This window comes from Aulonocara stuartgranti, assembly GCF_965226115.1.
Source record: "Aulonocara stuartgranti genome assembly, chromosome: 7".
Taxonomy (NCBI): Eukaryota; Metazoa; Chordata; class Actinopteri; order Cichliformes; family Cichlidae; genus Aulonocara; species Aulonocara stuartgranti.
In genome coordinates, this window is record NC_138945.1 from 11,085,552 (window position 1) to 11,106,899 (window position 21,348).

Below are 21,348 nucleotides of genomic sequence, written 5' to 3' on the forward strand. Positions count from 1 at the left end.
AGCTGTACAAGTGAATTACCTCTTTTACTATTCTTAAGCGCCGCCTTTCCTCTATCGCCATGGTGATACATTACCAGTAACATTGTTGACCTTTGCTGCTATAGGGACTGCAGACGCAGCAATTAGTGCACAGGTGCAGGCCTCAGGTGGCTTACGCCATCACCACAGAAACACCTGAGGAAGGGTGGGGGTCAAGGTGGAGGTGCACTAGGTGGATGGTCAGAGGGGAACAGAACAAACATATGCCTGAAAGATTAAGGTAAAGGTCCCACAGGAGTGACACCGAAGCCTGCCAGCAGTCTTTTCTCTTATTGATTCATTTCACCACAGCATTCCTTAAATATTAATTTGTGTTCATGCACACTGGTCTCAGGGTACGTGGTTGCCCTTAACAACTTACAATTTTTAGTAGTTTTATCCCCAAGTACCCTGACCTTAAAAATAATGTCCTTTTTCATCCTCCACAACTTAGGTTAAGGGTTTAGGGCAGTCTCTGTCAGCTTTTGTCATAAAACAAGACCCCCCCCCCCCCCCCAAAAAAAAAAAAAAGAAAAAAAGAAAAACCCAAAAAACTTTGTGGAGCCACAAAGTGCGTCCAAGCCTTTCTAATTAAGGTGATGCAGATTATCAATTATAAATGAAGCCGTCAACATTACTAATAAAAGCTTTTCATTGTAACTGTGTGAGTTCTTTCTTCTGAAATATATATTTATATTTGTTAAACAAATACCACAACATGGAGGGGAAAACCTGCTGTTTTATTTGTCGTGATTAGCTGAGAGGTATTAGTCATTAAAATTCCTTCCACCCCACCTCTTTCTCTAGCTTTACACAATGATAAAAGCACTCTTTCCAGCATGTAGGCCTTGATGGGGCTATGTGTGTGTATACAGATTTCGTGGATGCAGCAGGTTGACTAATAGCTCAGGGGGAGAGCCCAACACATTGACACACATGCATATGCTCAGAGGTGTGTTGTTTCAGAAAAACAAACAGTTAAAGGTGTGGGAGAAACAGACAAGACTTTCAGACACACCCAGAGAAGGTGCAGGAGATGAAAAGGCCTGAAGAACTTTGCAGTATCGTCTTTAGGGAGCGAAAGTGTTATTAAAGGGGGAGACTTTGTGTGCAGTACAACGTGGCTGCTCATCAGGTTAAGGTCTCTAGACAAACTTTTGTCTCTGGGGAATGCTGTGAAATGAGTGCGACATCTTAGTGTCTGGTGAAAAGAGTTGGCTCACAGCAGTACACAGTGGGAGCAAGAGATAAATGTGTCAGATATCTGGGGAATTTGCTCCTGCCTTTTGGATTTGGGTCTTGCTTATGGTCACAATATATTATACACCACAGGCTGGAAACCAGAGTAAACATACGGGAGAAAGCTGTTAGGCTTTTGGTCCAGGGAGAGTATAGGTATTAATAAGAGGTGTGGTCATTAAAGTCCTGGAATTTTCTTGTGCACCTCTGTAATGGGTTATGTGCAGCTGCTGTTTTTCTTTTTTTTTTTTTTCCTTCAGATTACTCTCTACACTCTGTTCTGAACAGTTTTCTCTCGTGTTTTTGTGATTGACACACGAGCGTGTCAAATCAACAGCTAAACACTTGAAGTCAAAGAGAGCCAAATCTGGGTAGTTGGGTGAGAGGTGAGGTTTCGGTGTGCTGTGTGACAGTTGTGAAACTATAACATGCACTACACTTCAGTTAGGGTTGTTTTTTTTGTTTTTTTGTTTTTTTGTTTTTTTTCCCGTATTACAGATGGGTTTTGATATTACAGAGACTCCTGGGGTAAAATGTACAGGACACTGCTTCATGATTTGCTGGTGGGGTGTAAATGACAGTCATGCTACTGGCTGAACTTCTGCTAATTCCTCCTCTCAAAACTGCTGTTTGGTTTGTATTCAAATACTTGTTTTCTTCATCACCACCACAGTCATGTGACACCCAGCCTCGTCTGACACAATAATTAATGTCAGCTCTCTGCAGAAGTTTGAGCTCTGCGATAAAGATACAAAGGAAGTGGTCAGAATTCTGTAGCGTAATTCTCAAATAGCAATATCTGGATGCAATCCAGATATTTATTTCACACTGTGGCTTAGCATGCCCATATGGAAAAGATAGATAGATAGATAGATATATAGATATATAGATATATATATATATATATATATATATATATATATATATATATATATATATATATATATATATATATATATATATATATATATATATATATATATATATATATATATATATATATATGAGAATATATATGAATCTTATAAAGTTTGTATCTGTCTTGTGTGAGACTTGTATGAAAAGCATATAAGAGTGAAAACAGATATAAGATCCCTTGAAAATTTATATAATGAAACTTGTATGTTTTGGATACTTACTAAAACAATGTATGAAAGTAATGAGAAAGTGGCCACTTTCATGAGTAATCACATATAAGTTTTTACTATCTCTTTTCCATATGGGTGCTCACACAAACAGCATGCTCACACAAAGAGAATACCAATGTAAAAATAACATTATTTGGGGGGGCAGCATGTATATTTGATATTGGTTTGATTGGCTTGATCGGCATCTCTTAAAAAGTGACGTAGCTCTAGTAAAATAGATTTGAATGTTAGTAAAGCTGAAATCTAATTAATAATAATACATTATTTATAGGCGCCTTTCAGACCCTCAAGGTCACCTTACAGTAGCACGTAAACAATACCATAAAAAACATTAAATTTAGACATAAACGGTCATAAAAGTATAAAAGCAAATATAAAAACTGAGCAAGGTAAAAATGGCCTAATCAGGTGTATGCAATTCTAAACAGATGGGTTTTGAGTAGTGATTTAAAAGTGGTGAGACAGTGTGTGGTCCGTAGAGCAAGTGGAAGTGCATTCCAAAGTCTCGGGGCAGAACAACTAAAGGCTCTGAGTCCCGTGGTAGTCAGGCGAGCAGGTGGAACTGACAGAAGGGAAGCTGAAGAAGAGCGGAGTGTATGAAGGGGCGAGTATGTATGGAGAAGATTGGATAGATATGGAGGATCAAAGTTATGAAGCGCTTTGAAAGTGAGAAGCAGGATCTTGAAATTGACATGGAGGTGAATTGGAAGCCAATGGAGCTGTTTAAGAACAGGTGTTATATGTTCAGTGGATCTAGTTCTGGAAATAATACGAGCAGCTGTATTTTGAACCAACTGCAGTTTATGGAGGGATTTATGAGGTAAACCATAGAGAAGAGAATTACATTAATCTAGATGAGATGTGACAAGAGCATTGACAAGTATGGCGGTACTGTGTGGTGTGAGTGAGGGACGAAGACGGTTAATATTATGGAGATGAAAGTAGGAAGACAGAGTGATATTATTTATGTGCTGTGAAGGACAGAGTGCTATCGAGAATGACACCAAGACTCTTAACCTGAGGGGAGGGTGTGACAACAGAGTTAAATGGTAAATGGCCTGTATTTATATAGCGCTTTACTAGTCCTTAAGAACCCCAAAGCGCTTTACATATCCAGTCATCCACCCATTCACACACACATTCACACACTGGTGATGACAAGCTGCATTGTAGCCACAGCCACCCTGGGGCGCACTGACAGAGGCGAGGCTGCCGGACACTGGCGCCACCGGGCCCTCTGACCACCACCACTTCACCAGTAGGCAACGGGTGAAGTGTCTTGCTCAAGGACACAACGACCGAGACTGTCCAAGCCGGGGCTCGAACCGGTTACAAGGCGAACTCCCAACTCTTGAGCCACGATCGCCCACAAAACTGAGTTATCAATGGATAACGAAAGACTGGTTGGAACTGTAGTCAGTTTTGATCTGGTGCCTATTAAAATTAATTCTGCCATTAAGTTTAAGAAAGTTGGGAGTAAACCAGACCTTGATTTCACTTAAACAGTCAGAAATGGATGTGGGTGGGAGAGTAGCTGTGGGTTTGGAGGATAGGTAGAGCTGAGTGTCATCTGCATAGCAGTGAAACTGGATGTTATGCTTCCTAAAAATATTACTTAGGGGTAGGAGATAGATGATAAAAAGTAAAGGACCCAGAGATAAGAAGTAAACCATGCGAGTACTGTACCATTGATGCCAATAGATACTAATCTGTGAAGGAGGATGCGGTGGGAGATAGTATCGAAAGCTGCTGTAAGGTCAAGGAGAATGAGGATGGATATAAGTCCAGAATCAGCTGCAACCAAAAGATCATTGGTGATTTTTACTAGGGCTGTTTCTGTACTGTGACATGAACGGAAGCCGGACTGAAACTGTTATTTCCAATGAGATGATGATGATGAACCTGTGCAGCCACTATCTCTTCAAGAATTTTTTGCTAGGAAAGGGAGATTTGAAATTGGCCTGAAATTATTTAGATTGGAGGGATCTGAACCGTTCTTTTTCAGTATTGGAGTTATTATTGCAGTTTTAAGAGAAGAAGGAACAGAACCAGATATGAGAGAGGAGTGTACGATATTAGCAATCAGTGGGGCAAGATTTGTCGGCAGTGGATCAAGTTTACATGATGATGACTTTAAGTTAGTAATTATGGAAGATAGCTGAGTTATTGTGGGAAGTTCCAAATGGGATAGAGAGGATCACAGCTGAGAAGGACAAAAAAAAATGCAGATAGAACAATTGACCATTTCACAGGACGAGGGCAGTTGTTGATGAAGATTCTCAATCTTGGTGTAAAAAAAAAAAAAAAAAAAAAAAAAAAGTCCATAAATTTGTTGCAAACTGTGGCAGAGTGTGTATGTATGGCAAAGGTATCTGGGGGTTTAACAATATTATGCAATGTAGAAAACAAAGTGCGAGTGTTTCCTTCAGCAGATTCAATAACACAGGTGTAGTAAGCAGATTTAGCATGATGAATAGCTTCTTTATAGTGTTGTATATGACTGAGATACATGTCCTTGTAAGTCCTGTTTTCCTGGAGAGACGTTCTAGGCAGCGTCCAGTAGCTTTAAGTTGGCGAAGTTCAGATGAGTACCATGGTGCAGAGCGAGAGAAAGAAACAGTTTGAGTTTTTTGGGGAGCCAAGGTATCTAAGAGGTTGATAAGTTCATTGTTATAATGAGATACCAGGTCGTCTATGGAAGCTGAGGCATCAATGGTAGGTAAGTTATTAATGCCATGGGAAAGAGCTGATAGATCAATGCCCCTACTATTTCTAAAAGTAATTGAGCGGTTTAGTTTATTTTTGTATAGTGGGAGACTAGCATTGAATAAAGCTAATTTATGGTCTGAAAAAGGCATGTCCAAAACAGCACAATTCTTAGGGGTGACACCAATACAGCAAACAAGATCCAAAATGTGTCCTTTGGAGTGTGTGGGAACGTCCATATATTGGTGTAAGCCAAAATTGTCCAGACAAGATATAAAATCTCTTGTGGCTGAATTTGATGTGTTGTCCATGTGGATGTTAAAATCGCGCAGCAGTAGTATATTTGGAGATAAAAGTAGGGTTTCAGCGAGAAAGTTAGAAAAATCAGTTAAAAAGTCAGAGTTGATTTTAGGTGGATGGTAAACGGCAACTGATACTGTGGGGGTTGGTCCATTAATTTGAATCAGCATGGATTCAAACGAGGAGTAGGCAGGAGCAGAAAGAGGATACCTTATACTTGCTGTTGTACAGGATCGCAAGGCCACGCCCATGTCCCGACACACGGGGCTGGCAGGTGTAAACAAATCCAAAAAAATTAAAAAATTAAAGGGTTTATATATGACTACAAATAGGGCTGTTCGATATAACGATATATATCGGATGACTATATAAAAACGCCTATCGTTTCATTTTACGCTATCGTTTGTTTCGTGGTGTTGCAAAATAAACTCTTTATGGCAATTTTTTTTTTTTTTTTCACCGTTTTGATGGTCACTGTAGTGGCTAGATTCATTTCTTAAAGTTCTCTCTTTCTCTTATATTTAATATAACCACACTAGGGACGGACAAGCGCCTGTTTTTATGCGTTGTGGTTAGCAACAACGACTGTAACACCATCGCGTGTCCGCTTGTTTATGTTCCACATAAACCTTTCACAATAAAGCTCAAGATCCTGTTGAGACTTTTCAAAATAAACTGAATCACGCGAAAGAGCAGATTATTTACGGATGAAAATTAAAAAAGAGCTGCCAGGTGCTAAAAAATAAACCTTAGACTCAAACGTTAGAACGGGCTTTTCCCCGCAGCACGCCATGTAATAAATACTCACAAAGAAAACAGTGGCCATTACAACTTATGTCTAAAAATGTATAGTTTCATGCATCGGTTAAAACACTGGACTCCAGCTACAGACGCGCAGCTGGAAACACTTCCTGCAAGACGATCTGCCTGAGATTCACAGAATTTACAGAAAATGTTACATTTTTGTGATTTATATCGTTATCAGGACGATACAATTCTTATATCGGGATATGAGATTTTGGTCATATCGCACAGCCCTAACTACAAATAATCCGAACAGGTGATTGGTGTGTATCTAACCAGGTTATGTCGCCGAATGAATGAGGACAGGAGAATGAATTACACATGCGTACATGACAATTGAGCAAAAAAGATCTGCAAGGGAATAAATATTTGAATGGAGTACAGAAAGTCTGAGAGCCTCACAGTGTTCTGATCCATTACCAGTGAACTGTCACCTGATATTGAAATTTAGTTGAATGGAAACACTTCCTCTATAGATTGATGCAAACAGACACAAATGTTTTGCTGCTTCCATGACTAATGCAGCTGAGGGAGTCGAATAGCTTCAATAGCATTAATTGTAATTTTATGATCAAGGGCCTTCAGATTCGGTCTGCTCGTTGCTTATGTTGTTTCATGGTCAAAGTGCATAAAGAGCATAGCAGCATAGTGAAGGAGGTTGCATTGTGTTTGTATGACACTCACTACTTAACATGTGTCATTGTGGGGAATATGACACTATATGGACAAGCTGGCTAGCTACAAAGAGCCTTTGATTCTTGCACAGACAAAAATTCACAACAGCCAGAGAGATGGAGAGGGTGGAATCTTGAGCCCTGGTCAATCAGGTTTGACTGGTTCTTTTAGTGAGCTTGTAATCAATGCACGCACACACATACAGTTATGCGTCATCGCCCTCACCCACCCTCCATTCCACCATCTTTTTCTCCCCCCTCCCACCTCATGCAGGATATTTGCCCCTCTGTGCAGAAGGTCTGCCTTTCTAGATTCCTCCATAGTTGCAGCTGATTTGGCATTAAACAAATAGATACAGGAACAGTACAACCCTGTGTATTCATTGTACACCTGAAATGTTGTTTACATTGAGACATTCTGAAAGAAGGTGATGACAGGGACTTCTTTTTATTTATTTATTTTCTTCTTAGGTCTTCCTGTCAAAGAAATCATGGCGATAGCAGTGTAGTCAGTAGTCGGCAGCGTTAGTGCTCCTATTTGCATGTCTTTATTCACTTTTTTCCTAACCAGGTAAAACCCTTATCACAAAGATGTTGTAGTAGTTTTTTGAGGTTTTGCTCAAACGGCACTGGATAAATGAACATTTTATTTTATTTGGGGGGGGGATTCTTTTTAAAAATCCAACTTGTATGCACAAGTTTTTATTTCAGCTTAATGTGTGTGCCTGTCACGCTTTCTGCCATTTACAGCTTCTCTCCCCTCCTCTGCTCTCCGTTTCACCGGTCCTGCACCTTCTAAATATACAAGAGAATTCTTTAATCCACTCGGCAACAACTAGTTATATGATTGTATCTGAACTGGAAACTTTATGGGAAATGTTAAACGTAACGTGCCGGTAAATCAGAACTGAGGACCTGTTTCCTTTCACCTGTATTTCGGCTTTCCTAAATGAACTAAACATGGAACAGCAGGGAATTTAATCAAATGGATTGACCCATAATTAGGGAGGCAGAGCAGATCCACAACCAAAATCAGTATCTGAGCTACAGACTTTGGATTAAAGATGCATTGAGTCGGAAGAGTTCTGACCTACACCTGAGGACAAAGGGTTTGGCCACACTTATCCTAATCCTGGTGTGTGTTTGGCTAATTTGGGAGCGGTGAAATGTTTCATCAGTGCATAATGCATGTTGAGTAATATAAATAATGGGTGCAGGTGCAGCTGTTTCTATATTCATGGAAGAGGAGAGGTGACTGTGTGTGTGTGTGTGTGTGTGTGTGTGTGTGTGTGTGTGTGTGTGTGTGTGTGTGTGTGTGTGTGTGTGTGTGTGTGTGTGTGTGTGTGTGTGTGTGTGTGTGATGCGTTCAACCTTCACAGAAACTCATGTGATCTTCCGGCTGACACTGATGTCATTGTTATCAAATCTAAAAAAGCAGGAACAGGCCTGAGCTTATGAATGAGCAATAGGCTAATAACATATATTTTAACTGGTTGTGGTGTACTTTATTCTCCCCCACCCTCACACGCCACACACACAGAGCCAGTATGTGAGACTTTGAGATGTTTTAATGCAGAATATATCATCAATATTTGGTCATCACCATTGGCCTCACTGTTAAGACAAAACACTGACATATGTATTTATTGGTCACAGGTTTTATACCGTGTCCCTGATTAAAATCTGAAGCATAGATGAGCTCCATCGTTCCTATTGGATTATCAAGTAAATAATTTACTTGAGGTTTTCTGTAAAATGTGTGAGTGATTGCAGATAAGTGATCATCAGGATTCAGAGCTCACGGCCTTTTCAGTGTTATCAAACCCTCTGCTGAACTTCAGCCTTTACACGTGTATTCTACTAGGCAACGGCACCTGACACGCCCTCACATACATGTTCAAACACACGCCCACACAGTGGTCACAAAGCTCTTGCACAGGTACAGTTTTTCAGAATAAACTGCTCGCTTATCAGGTTCTGCTTCAGGTTTTCCCAGGCTGCCCTCAGACTTTTAGTCCCCATACTGGACATAAAGTTGGGGTGTGTTGTTCGTGAGATATGTGGGGCACACAGTGTTTTTTACATACCCTTTAATTCCATGACAATAATTCTCACTTTTATTTTTTGCGTGCTTTGTTCTGACTTGCCTGACGTGAATCGTAAATGGTACAAGAAAGTTTGTTTTCTGTGCACAGGTTTAGAGTGGCTGATGTGGAATCAGGAAGGGTCATAAAATTTAAGAAGATATAAGCAATAATAAATGTTTAATCTAAATGTTTTATTTTTTGATGGCAGAGGTTTTCTAGGGCCCTGCTTAATTTTTATACTATCTTTATGGATGTAATAAACCCCATCAGCCTCCCCAATTGCGCTGACTCGCCCTCCTCCTTCTGCTTTGTAACTAGAGACCAGTGGTTATAAAAGCTGTCCTGTGGATCTGCTGCCTTAAACGGGGCCTATCCTTTGTTATATATGTATATACTGTTACAGTGGCACAGCCTCATACTGAAAATGGTAAAAAATTCAGATTGTGAGGTCAGCATATGTTCTCAGGCTTCAGAGTGCTCGAAAAACCGTGTTATAAGGTTTGTTTGTTCTGTTGGCTCTATATGATGTCATTGATTTCTGGTTGTTAGCACAGAAGCTCCACCCACTTGTTGTTCCGTTTGCAAAGGGGAGCCGATCTGAAGAAAATTATTCACACTCATACAGAGCCAAGAGTTAAACTGTCTGAAATCAGGCTTGTAAAGGAGGATTTATTTGCACATATGCTAATCTTGTTATCTTTGGCCCTGTTTTAATGTGTGCGTCCATTATTGTAACATAAGGGGAGATATAATAAGCCTTTGTGCCCCTCGCAGCCCTCAAAATGTTTAATTCCCTCTCACCACATTCATTTAACTCATCCACCCACCCATCCTTTCTCCTCCTCCCTCTCTCCCCATGGCCCCTGACTATAGTTTCAGTGTTGTGTTGGTACCAGGCCACATTTACACCCCACTCTAAACATCTCCTTTGTTTGTTTTTTTTGGTCTGTCATTCTTGCAGATTTCTCCTCCTCCTGTTGGGACAGAGCGCTGCTTATGTGTTACTCCTCTATCTCATTCCCTCCATTAAATAAGATTATTCAATCTTTGAGTTTTCTTTCTGAAGTGTTGAACCATTCTCATCTTATCATGAGAGGCTAGTCTGAGCTTATGATCTCCATGAGCTTTGGCTTGAAGTTTGGGGGTTGGGGTTTAAAAAAAGGCCTCAAAGGATTTCTGGTGGTTTAGAATATATGTTGTGAGTATATGTAAGCTTGCTGTATGCCCATTGTATAAGACAGAACAGTAATGCCAGGTCTTAAGTGTCCTGCTTCTTTATAATGCAGTCAATAGGTGTCATTCTTGATGTTCTAATGGGTGAAAGTCATATCAACATTGCAGGCATACTACCCATTGTCTCTCTTAAGGCCTGTGGTGTGTACATAGGCACTCCTCCATAGATACAACTGAAGATGGACAATCAGTTACTGACCTCCCTGAAATGTATGAAAGCGAGTAAACAAACAAAACAAACTTATAAACATCGGTGCCAAGGTTGCACATCTAATCTTGGACACTTTTAAACCCGACCCTTCCTGGCCGCCAGAGATTCTACGCGGCGCGGAGAACAACAAAGTACGGGCCGCTCATCCGAGGCGCAGAACAAAGAAGCGCCGGGGGAAACGCGCTGGTATTAGGAACAGACTGAGACAGCAGGTGCATCGCGCACCACTGCCCAGTGTCCTACTGGCCAATGTACAATCCATGGAGAACAAGCTCGACGACCTAAGAGCAAGGGTCACCTTCCAACATGACATGAGGGACTGCAACATTCTGTGCTTCACGGAGACATGGCTGACCCCCACCGTGCCGGACCAGGCCGTAACTCCGTCGGATTCATTCTTTGTGCTCCGCGCGGACAGAACGGCAGAGTCAAACAAAACCAAAGGTGGGGGAGTGTGTTTCATGGTAAACAGAAAGTGGTGTGATGCCAGGAGCATTTCTACTCTCTCCAGCGGCTGCTCGCCACATCTGGAGTTCCTGAGCATTAAGTGCCGCCCTTTCTATCTGCCCCGTGAGTTCACCTTGGTCATCGCCACGGCGGTCTACATCCCACCCCAAGCGGACACAGGTATGGCTTTGTCCGAATTACATGATGTGCTGAGCTCGCTTCAAAACAAGGACCCGGGCACAGCCCTCATTGTAGCAGGAGACTTTAACAAAGCGAACCTCAGACAAGTCATGCCAAACTTTTACCAGCATGTCTCGTGTCCAACGAGAGGGGATCGAATTTTGGATCACTGCTACACGCCATACAAGCAGGGCTACAAAGCTGTCTCACACCCGGCTTTTGGGAAGTCTGACCACAACGCCATCTTCCTCATCCCCCAGTATAAACAAAGCATACGGAGGGAAGAAGTAACCACGAGGGAGGTAAAACGGTGGACTGCCCAATCAGAAGCTACGCTACAGGACGCACTCAACTACGTCGACTGGGACATGTTCAGAGCATGCGCAGTCGACATCAACGAGTTTACGGAAGTAGCAGTATGCTTCGTCAATATGCTAGCGGAGGAGATTATCCCCACTGCGAGAGTCACCACATTCCCAAACCAGAAACCGTGGATGGACAGATCGATCCGCACTGCAGTAAACGCCAGGACCGCCTCCTACAACGCGGGTCTCACCACTGGCGATATGAGCGCCTACAAAGCGGCCTCATACGGCGCGCGGCGCGCGGTGAGAGATGCCAAACGCCGGTACCGGGAACGTGTGGAGTCCCATTTCCACCAGGGCGACACACGGAGTATGTGGCACGGACTACGCACCATTACGGACTACAAAGCCAGGGACACTGCGCTGATCAACGCTGACTCTGCATTCACCAACGAGCTGAATCAGTTCTACGCCCGTTTCGAGGTTAGCCAGGCGGCTAATGCTATCTACCGCCTGACTACCGAGGACAGTGACGTTATCAGCGAGAGACCGGTGACCAGCATCGCGGAGCATGACGTCCGAGCGGCACTGAGGAGAGTGAACACAAGGAAAGCGGCGGGGCCAGACGGCATCACCGGACGTCTGCTGCGCTGCTGTGCTGACCAGCTAGCAGGTGTGTTCACTTACATCTTCAACGAGTCTCTGGCGAAGTCTGTGGTCCCCACATGCTTCAAAAGATCCACCATCATCCCTGTGCCCAAGAACCGCAAACCCTCATCCCTGAACGATTACCGGCCAGTTGCACTGACCTCGGTAGTAATGAAGGTGTTTGAGAGGCTGCTGAAGAACATCATCTCCTCCTCCATCCCAGACACCACAGATCCGCTGCAGTTCGCCTACAGATCCAACAGATCCACAGAGGATGCCATCGCCCACGTCCTACACACCACTCTCAGCCATGTGGACAAACAAAGCTGTTCACAAAGCTGAGGGATCTGGGACTTAACAGCCGTCTGTGTGCATGGGTGTTGGACTTCCTCACTGGCAGAACTCAGGTGGTGAGGGTGGGCAGGTGCTTCTCCAACAGCATCACCATCAATACAGGAGCACCTCAGGGATGTGTCCTCTCGCCACTGCTCTACTCCCTCTACACTTCAGACTGTGTGGCCACCCATGGCTCCAACACCATTGTGAAGTTTGCTGACGACACAGTGGTGTTGGGTGCCATCTCCAACAACGATGAGACGGCCTACATGGATGAAGTGAAGAATCTGGCATCGTGGTGCCAGGACAACCACCTCCAGCTGAACGTCGGCAAGACCAAGGAGCTGGTGGTGGATTTCAGAAGGGGTCAGCACAGAGACTACAAGCCCATTATCATCAATGGAGCTCCAGTGGAGAGGGTGCAGTCCTTCAAGTATCTTGGTGTCCACATCTCCTCAGACCTGACATGGGCTGCCCACATTCAGGTCCAGACCAAAAAGGCTAGGCAGCGCCTGTATCACCTACGACAACTGAGGAAGTTCAGGGTCTCCCCAAAGATCCTCAGGATTTTCTATACAGGCGCTGTGGAGAGCATCCTCGCACAGAACATGACATCGTGGTTTGGGAACAGCTGTGTGAAGGACCAAAAAGCTCTCCAGAGAGTGATCCATACAGCAGAACGCTGCTGCAGGATTGCTCTCCCCCCGCTTCAGGACACCTACACCAGGAGATGCCGGACTAGAGCAGCGCAGATACTGAAGGACCCGTCCCATCCTGGCAACAAACTGTTCCAACTTCTGCAATCTGGTAGAAGGTTCCGCATCTTCCGGGCAAGGACAGAGAGACTCAAGAGGAGCTTCTATCCCCAAGCCATCCGTGCCCTAAACACACACACCCGCCCTCTCACATCATCTATAATTGACTGAGACAGGACTCTTCCAGACACTAAACCAACGCACAATGTACATTTCAATTCCTTTAATTTTAAATATGTTTATATTGTCTATCCTGTAAAATAGTCAGATGTCTATTCATATTAATGTACAGAATTCACCTGCTTGCTGCTACTACTGCACATTCACCCAATGTGTGTGTGTGTGTGTGTGTGTGTGTGTGTGTGTGTGTGTGTTAGTCCCAACCCTCTTTGAACCTTTACCTGAGTAAAACTAATTTGCATTACATACATTTGATTCCTATAGTTAAGCCACAAGTATTTTAACCAAAGTGGAAAATCAGTACAGTTTGAGTACAAAGCAAAGAGGAACTCTGAGTTGGCTTGTGACTGCTGTTCCTCTTTGGTTAAACAGCGATCAGCTTCACCACACTCTCATGATGGGGTTTAGAGCTTCTGATGTGACTGTATCTGTCCTCATGCAATGAGTAGAATTCCTAATACTGCCTTGCTCCTTTTAGGGGTGGACACTGGGAATCATCTCCCTCTAGCAACTCTATATTTAAAAATTGTTTTGGTTTTGGGCAGTCTTAGTGCTGGTATGTGAGGTTAACTTTTGGCTGTAGTGCCAAGTTATCGACTAATGCTAGAAAGCTTGGTTAGCAACGCACAGATGCACATAACTGCTAATTAGTGCTAAGTAACAGAGTGTGTAACTATAGTATGTTATTAATCTTTGAGTCTGTGTCACACAGAGCCATATTATTTCTATAATTCTACTAAAAACCCAAAACACTGTGGATACGTCCAGCTCGCTGAGACCAAATGGGGAAAGTCAAAGAAAACAGTCTCTTAAATATACATAGCGATGTTTAGTTGAAAATTTCATTTCACAGTTTACTGTGAACCAACCAATATTTAGATATACTGGTTTTACAGCATCCATGGTATGAACATTGGTCTACAAGTATGCTCAAGTATGTAATTTCCTCCTTCACTTCCTGGTGGAACTTAATGTTAATTTTGCCTTGAAATCGTCACCCACCAACACTAAATGGCTCAATTTTTTTTTTTTTTACTTAATGTATTCTTGTCTTTGGATGGGGTTTTGACTTAAACTAAGTAAACAGATTTCTTTGTGGATGCAGATGTCGTTAACATTTTTAAGGTTTTGTGTACCATAAAATTACTACCCCTCAGTGCTTGTTAGAAATTGTTATGAATACAATAAAACTACAAGCAGATTCATTAATCATGGATGAAAAATGAGAGAACAAAACTGGATTGTATGAAGTTATAGTTTTGGTATTTGTTCAAGTCCTAATGTGTGAAAGTTTGGGTTATTAGAGTTGATGCATGTCTCTTTTTCGGTGCTCTGTTTAAAATTTATGTGATTAACAAATGTCTAGATATTAGGGATGTCTTTCCTTAAGTGGAAAAGTAGAACCACAAAGAGACGCCACATCTCTTCATAGTTTTCAGTTGCATTCCGAAAGACTGTTGTGGTTTCACTGTGTTGTTTCAGACTAATTTAAAGTAGGTCGCTTGCAGCCTAGATGGGGGTTTTGTTTATTTGTTTCAGGTAAATGGCACATATGTTTTATTTGCTTGAGGGAAACCATATTTGCTTGCTCAATGGCAACAGGACCTGTGATCTTTTTTTTTAGTCTGCCACGAGAAATAAGGCGATTGATATCAAATACACAACAAAGGAAATTGCGCAGTCTGCACTGAGAGTACTTATCATTTAAGTGTGTACACGTATCAAGTGTGAGGGGCATTCTTGTCAATGTTAAAAGAATAATGTAAAATTCACTTTGTTTTTCTGTCTAAAAGATACAGTTTAAAGGTGAGGTCATTTGGCTATAAATAATAGTGACCACTCTGTTAATTGCTGAATTGCTTCCTGTCTTGGTTATTCCAAGTCAGGTGTGCAAACAAAGCGAAACTTTGGCGACTTGTTAGATGAACAGCCTGAGGGACACCTTGTAACTATGGCGCTGTGGCTTTAAATTTCCCTAATAGCTATTGTTTTTGTTTTGTATTACTATGCAAAACCTCAAAGGCTCACCTTGGCACACTCTTACTGTCGCTGCTCTTTCCTGTGTCACAGAAATGTCCTTTGTTGGCTACCAAGCTGCCATGTGACGCCTCTCAAAGGTGAATGTTAAAGCCGTTGATGGCTTCGCACATTTTGCTTTTGCTATCATAAAAGGTAATCATTACAGTTGGTTTAGTGAAGTTTTATCCTCATTTACACCTTCAGTGCTTAAAGATTACTGGTGAATAACTCTAGGAAAAGTCATCAGACTATCCATGTTATTGATTTGATGTTTCATGGTTAAACAAGACAAATTTCATGTCTTGACTTCATTTGCGTCTTAAGACTGAACACTGTTGTTCTGATCTAAATTGAATTCTTATTTAACAGTAGCAATGATAAGTATAACTGAACTAAATAGCAGTTATTTACTAGTATAGGGTTGTGTGTTTCACCTTACAAAAGAGGGGGGGAAAAAAACCCCAAGTGTTCCGAGTATGTAACTGTCAGAACTGCCGAGTACTACACCTTTCTTTCACATCCTAAGTAATTTAGTGTCAAACAGGACAAAAGAACTTGAGACTTTCCACATTATTCTTAAATTTGGTTTGGTACATGCCCATTGCACAAATTTGACCGCTTTAGTTTGACTGTTTTGTATCACGCTTGTCCTGTTCATCTAGCCTGTTGATGCTGTTCCATTTTATTGCCAAGAAGAAGAAGCAAACAGACACAACATGAATGTAATGTTGTTTGTTGATGACGTTAATAGCAAGTCTGTCATCCACTCACTTTGTTTGCAAGTTTGAGATTAGCATGTACTTTATGCTGGCAGCAGGAAGTTTGATGTTATCTCTTGTTTAGCAGCTGGTTTTGAGCTATTAAACAAACATGAAATGCTGTTATTTTATTCCATAACTTCTCATATCGATTGATCAGATGTTTTGTAAACAGCTTAAATTACACTTTTGTAAGAGTAAAGATTACTGTTATGTATGTATGTATGTATGTATGTATGTGTGTGTGTGTGTGTGTGTGTGTACACACACACACACATGTAATTTATTAATTAGGGGTGCAACAACACTCGTATCGATATTGAACCGTTCGATACAGTGCTTTCGGTTTGGTACGCATATGTATTGAACAATACAAAATTTTCTGTTGAGCGCTCAGTGGATCTTCGTTCGACTACTCCGCCTAGGCTGCACTGTCAAGCGCAGATCCACTGAGCTAGCAAGACAGAAGCTAAGCTCGTTGCAACATGGCTACTGCCTCAACGCTACCCGAAACTGAAGCTGTGTCCCAAAACGTCGGCTGCATCCTTTGGAGGACCCGGCCTTCGCGGTCTACGTGGGCCGGGGTCCTTCACAGACATGGACAAAAGTAAAACAGTATCTCGGATGTACCACGCAATGCTCAATTGGTGGGAACTAGTGCGTTAGTGCAGTTAGCTTCTTAACGTGTTGACGCCGTCCAGCCCCACGCACGGGGCGATCCGCGGTAACTCGTTAACGGAGATTTGCCGCATTATGGCGTTAATGTCATTTTAACGAGATTAACGCTGACAGCACTAGTGGGAACACAATGAATATGACTGCACATTAACACCGACATCATCCTAGTGCAAGACAAGTGGAAGCAGACAAAAACAACAAGCACGCATGCTACAAACTTTACCCAAGTCATTTAGACAGCCATGATTCTCCGTATGGGGACCTGATATGTTTAATATGCTGCTGAGAATATAGCGTATAGTATAGCTTTTATTTTGGAAAGAGCCATTTCTCTGTAATAAACTCTCTTTTCCAAAGATGAGTGATTTCTCGATCAGATTTATTATTTTGTTGTTTCAGCAACATTAAATTTAAAAACTGTACTTTTGAGTTAAAATATATATTTATAATTGTAATAAATGGCAAATTACAAAAAAATGTTCATGCCTTTTTATCGAAAAAATATCGAACCGTGACACCAAAGTATCGAACCGATCCAAACCGTGAATTTTGTGTATCGTTGCACCCCTAATATACATGTGTATATTTATACAGAATTTCTCTTTTTCAGTATAAAGTTGACTTGGGTTTACTGATCTTACAAAAATGATGACTTGAATCTCAACTGGAGGATTGAAACTAAAAGATCCTCTGCTGCTCTAATGCGAGCATTGTTCCTGTGTACTTATATGTTTGTGGTGTGTGGTGCTGAGTTCCACAGTGGGTATGATTTATTGTTAGGGGGTTATGTAATAGAGGGTTCACATGTAGGGTTTGTGTACTGTCTTTACTAAAAACAATTTACTTTAAAGCGGTATGTGAAGGTTTGAATGTATTTGTCAAGGCATGAACGTGAGGTGTGTGTTTGCATTACCTGCTGACCGAGACTTGAACAGGTAATATTATATTTATTTTAAAAGTTGGTAAATATTGATGCATATTTAGTGAGGCTTTGCTTAGTAACCAGATGAATGAGTATCTGCCTGCTTTTTGGGGGGATTTTTAAGCTACTTTCATGAAAATGCAGGTAGTATTTTTTTACGTTTTGGGGAGCTGGGTGTCATTTATGTTTTTCAAGCACAGTTTTTGTTTAGTTTTTGGTTTCTTTTTTCACATCAGACTTGCTGTCTAAAATCATCTGTAAAAGCCCAGTTGAGTCAAAAATCTAACACATTGTTAGTTCCTGCACACTGGGCGTGACTCTGATCACCTGTTCTCTGTACTGAGTCCTTCTGCAAGCCGCTTTGCAGCCCACATCAACCCCAGTTCCTCAATTTCATGCTTTTTGTGACTTGGCCATTGTCATTTCTTTTTCTTTTTCCCTCTGAGGGTATCCTGGTGCTGATCTCCCTGATTTTTGGCTTTCCATGAATGTACATGAGAGGTTCCCAGAACAGAGCGACACCAAAGCTTTGAACATTTAAAAAAGAAAAGGGGAAAGAATTGTTTATTTCCTGACCTTTTGTATTTATTTCTAGCACAAACAAATACAGGCTCTGTAAACCTGCAGCAGCTTATCCAGGATCACTAACCTCATCCTTGCCAAAAATAGGCCGCAGATCCTCCCATTTTAATGAAAATCTGGTGGAAAATTTACATTCGCAGTAATGGCCACCCTCACCCTGAGCTCACCACACCTGCAGGGTTCACTGACGGAACAAGGCCTGAGTCACATTTATTCGATCATATGTATAAAGTGGGACGAGGTAGAGCTCAATAAACATTGCATTGCTCACTGTTTCACGTAGGCCATGGCTGCTGCAGATACAGAGGGTGTGTCTGTTTATTGCTTTCGCCATTACGTGTGTGTGTGTGTGTGTGTGTGTGTGTGTGTGTGTGTGTGAGTGAGAGAGAGAGAGAGAGAGAGAGAGATTTTTTTTTTTAAAAATGGAGGCGTGGTAGCAGCTATAAGCTGTTAGTTTCTGCTTCTAATTAGCGTCACGAGTATTCTCATATCTGAACCACATTGGTCATAACCACCAACTTCTTTATGAAACTGGCTTAAAGGATTTGGCTTGTTTATAATATTTCTGCTGTTTTAATTTAAAAAAAAAAACAAAAAAAAACTGTGGAAGGTTGTTACCGGCTGTAAATTCACAGATACGATGATTTATTGTAATATAAAATAAGGCGCGAGCGAGAGTCACGAAGATGAGAATGTGAAAATCAAGTTAAAGAAACATTGAGCTCTGCTAGTTCAGGGTGAGCTACAACTTCAACACTATTCTCTCAGGATGAGTATGGTGTGATAATGGGGGGAGGGGGTGTAGCGTTGCCTCTGTAGGTGTTGAATTGCCAAGGCGATGTTAGTAACAAACCATAGGAGGCCTTATGTGTGACTCCAACCAGCTGATGAATATTTCACCTGACTGACGTGGGCTGTCGATCAGAACAGGGCGTTAATCCGACAATTCCCAGAGCTGACTTCATACAAACAGAATGTAACTTGACATGCATTCTAATTTTTTTATGAAGGCCGCAAGGATAATCTGCCCACAGTCTACTGCATGAAGACTTGGCAGGTGGCTTTAAAAGGCCAAGCTGCTCTTATTTTCATGGGAAAGAGCTAATGTATCTTTTTGTGGGTTTTTGTCCATTTGTTGCTTAGTGCAGTTTTGCATAAATCAATTAATTTGACTAATCAAGGCTTTGTTGACAGAACATCAGTCTATCACAGACCTTTTTGTCCTTTTTTTTTCTTTTTCCTTTTTTATTTCTTTGTCATGTGACCTCTTGTTGTTTGCATTTTGCATCTTGATCAATTAAAAAAACAAAAACAAAAAAAATAAAAAAATATTACGCAAGCCTATCAGTCATTAATTGGCTCCAACTCATATAAGGTAGAAGAGATATCAATATCAGATGGTTATGTGCTGTGTCACAATTTGGCTCTGGCAAAATATTCAAGAATGGTGTGATGAAGACCAGGACACATGTTTATTCTTTATAATGAAGATAATGAAGAGGGCGATCGTGGCTCAAGAGTTGGGAGTTTCCCCTTGTAATCGGAAGGTTGCCGGTTCGAGCCCCAGCTCGGACAGTCTCGGTCGTTGTGTTTTTGCGCAAGACACTTCACCTACCGCCTACTGGTGATGGCCAGAGGGGCCGATGGCGCAATATGGCAGCCTCGCTTCTGTCAGTCTGCCCCAGGGCAGCTGTGGCTACAACTGCAGCTTGCCTCCACCAGTGTGTGAATGGGTGGATAGGTGTGTAAAGCGCTTTGGGGTCCCTAGGGGGGACTAGTAAAAGCGCTATACAAATACAGGCCATTTACCATTTCTTTAAAAGTAAATGATGCACTACACAAAACATCTGTTGTGCTTTTATAAATCTTCAGCACTGTGTCTGCATTAGCTACAGCTCATCTTTGGATGTCAGTAATCAGAGGACAAATCTGATCAGCAAAACACTCAGATGGTTTTGGACTCCTTGCATATTCATATCACCTGCTGTCATCATTATCCACATGGCTTCTCTCCAGTTGCAACAGCTGTGCCTTCAGTGCCTTTTTAAATAAGAATTATGTAAACATATGTTTGAGTCATTTGTATTGCGTATTGTATTACATTTATATCTGCATTTCCTTCTGTGTAGCAGAACACAAACTAAACATCAAACCAAAGTAATGACTGACTGTCAGTGTTCCAATATGTGATAGCATGATCCTTTGTTGGAGATGTCCAGTGATACAAAACGATTTGAAGGTTGAAAGCATTATGGTATATGTCACACGTGACTGTAACCATTAAAACCCGGTTTATGGGGCTGAGGTAAAAGGGCAAAGGGCAGATGGGCCATAATTGTCAAAAAGACTGACTCCTGTTCTATTTATATATCTTTAATGAGACATAGCCTATGTAATAGGTACTATATTGTGCAGCTGTCTACCTGTTTTGCATAAGCCACGCACTATAAATATGTGTATCTGTCTTTCTCCATCTGTGGTTGGCTTAGGCCATTTTAATAACAAATTATACTTGCTAATGGCATCCTTTTTTCTTTTCTTCTTTTTTTTTTCTCAGACTCTGAGAGTGAGAAATAAAGCCAATAAACAGACCGAAGGAGAAAGGGCACAGCAGACGACAGAGGCGAAAGACGAGGATGAGCGCGACCCATACAGCCTCTGCAGCTCTGTGGACCTCGATAAGGTGGGTGCGTGTTTTGAGACGGGGCTAATATGCGATCAAATGAAGAGTGCGTCTTTTCTGCATCTTTTTTTGAGTCAATGTGTGCTTTTGCTGAAATTATGCAGCAATCGATCAGACACTGGAAACAAAAGGTGGAGGATGACCTAACAAGTGTATTTGCTTACCCGTGACGGGGTAGGTGAACAGCCATCTGGTTATTCACCCTGCTTCATCTGTTTGCAGATTGCATGATTTCCCACACTGCCAGACACAAGCATGTACAAAACAGAAGACAAAGCAGCATTGCTGAACTTCTAAATCTAAGCGCGTGCTGAAATCTACCTTCAAGCACACACAGTCAGACATTCATTTAAACTATGCTCATGTGATGGTGCAGTTTGACACGTGTTTTTCCACTTTAACAGGCTCAGCACCACAATGACAGATTCAACCAGT

General features: G+C 41.7%; 1 protein-coding gene across 1 annotated transcript in view; it reads left to right on the top strand.

Annotated features, from left to right (window-relative positions):
- Positions 1–21,348, top strand: part of fa2h (fatty acid 2-hydroxylase) — a 39,485-nt gene that overhangs the window by 9,638 nt on the left and 8,499 nt on the right. Inside the window, exon 2 of the mRNA XM_082542007.1 lies at positions 20,788–20,913. Within this exon, the coding sequence (XP_082398133.1) occupies positions 20,788–20,913 (126 nt within the window). The remainder of the gene's footprint in view (positions 1–20,787; positions 20,914–21,348) is intronic.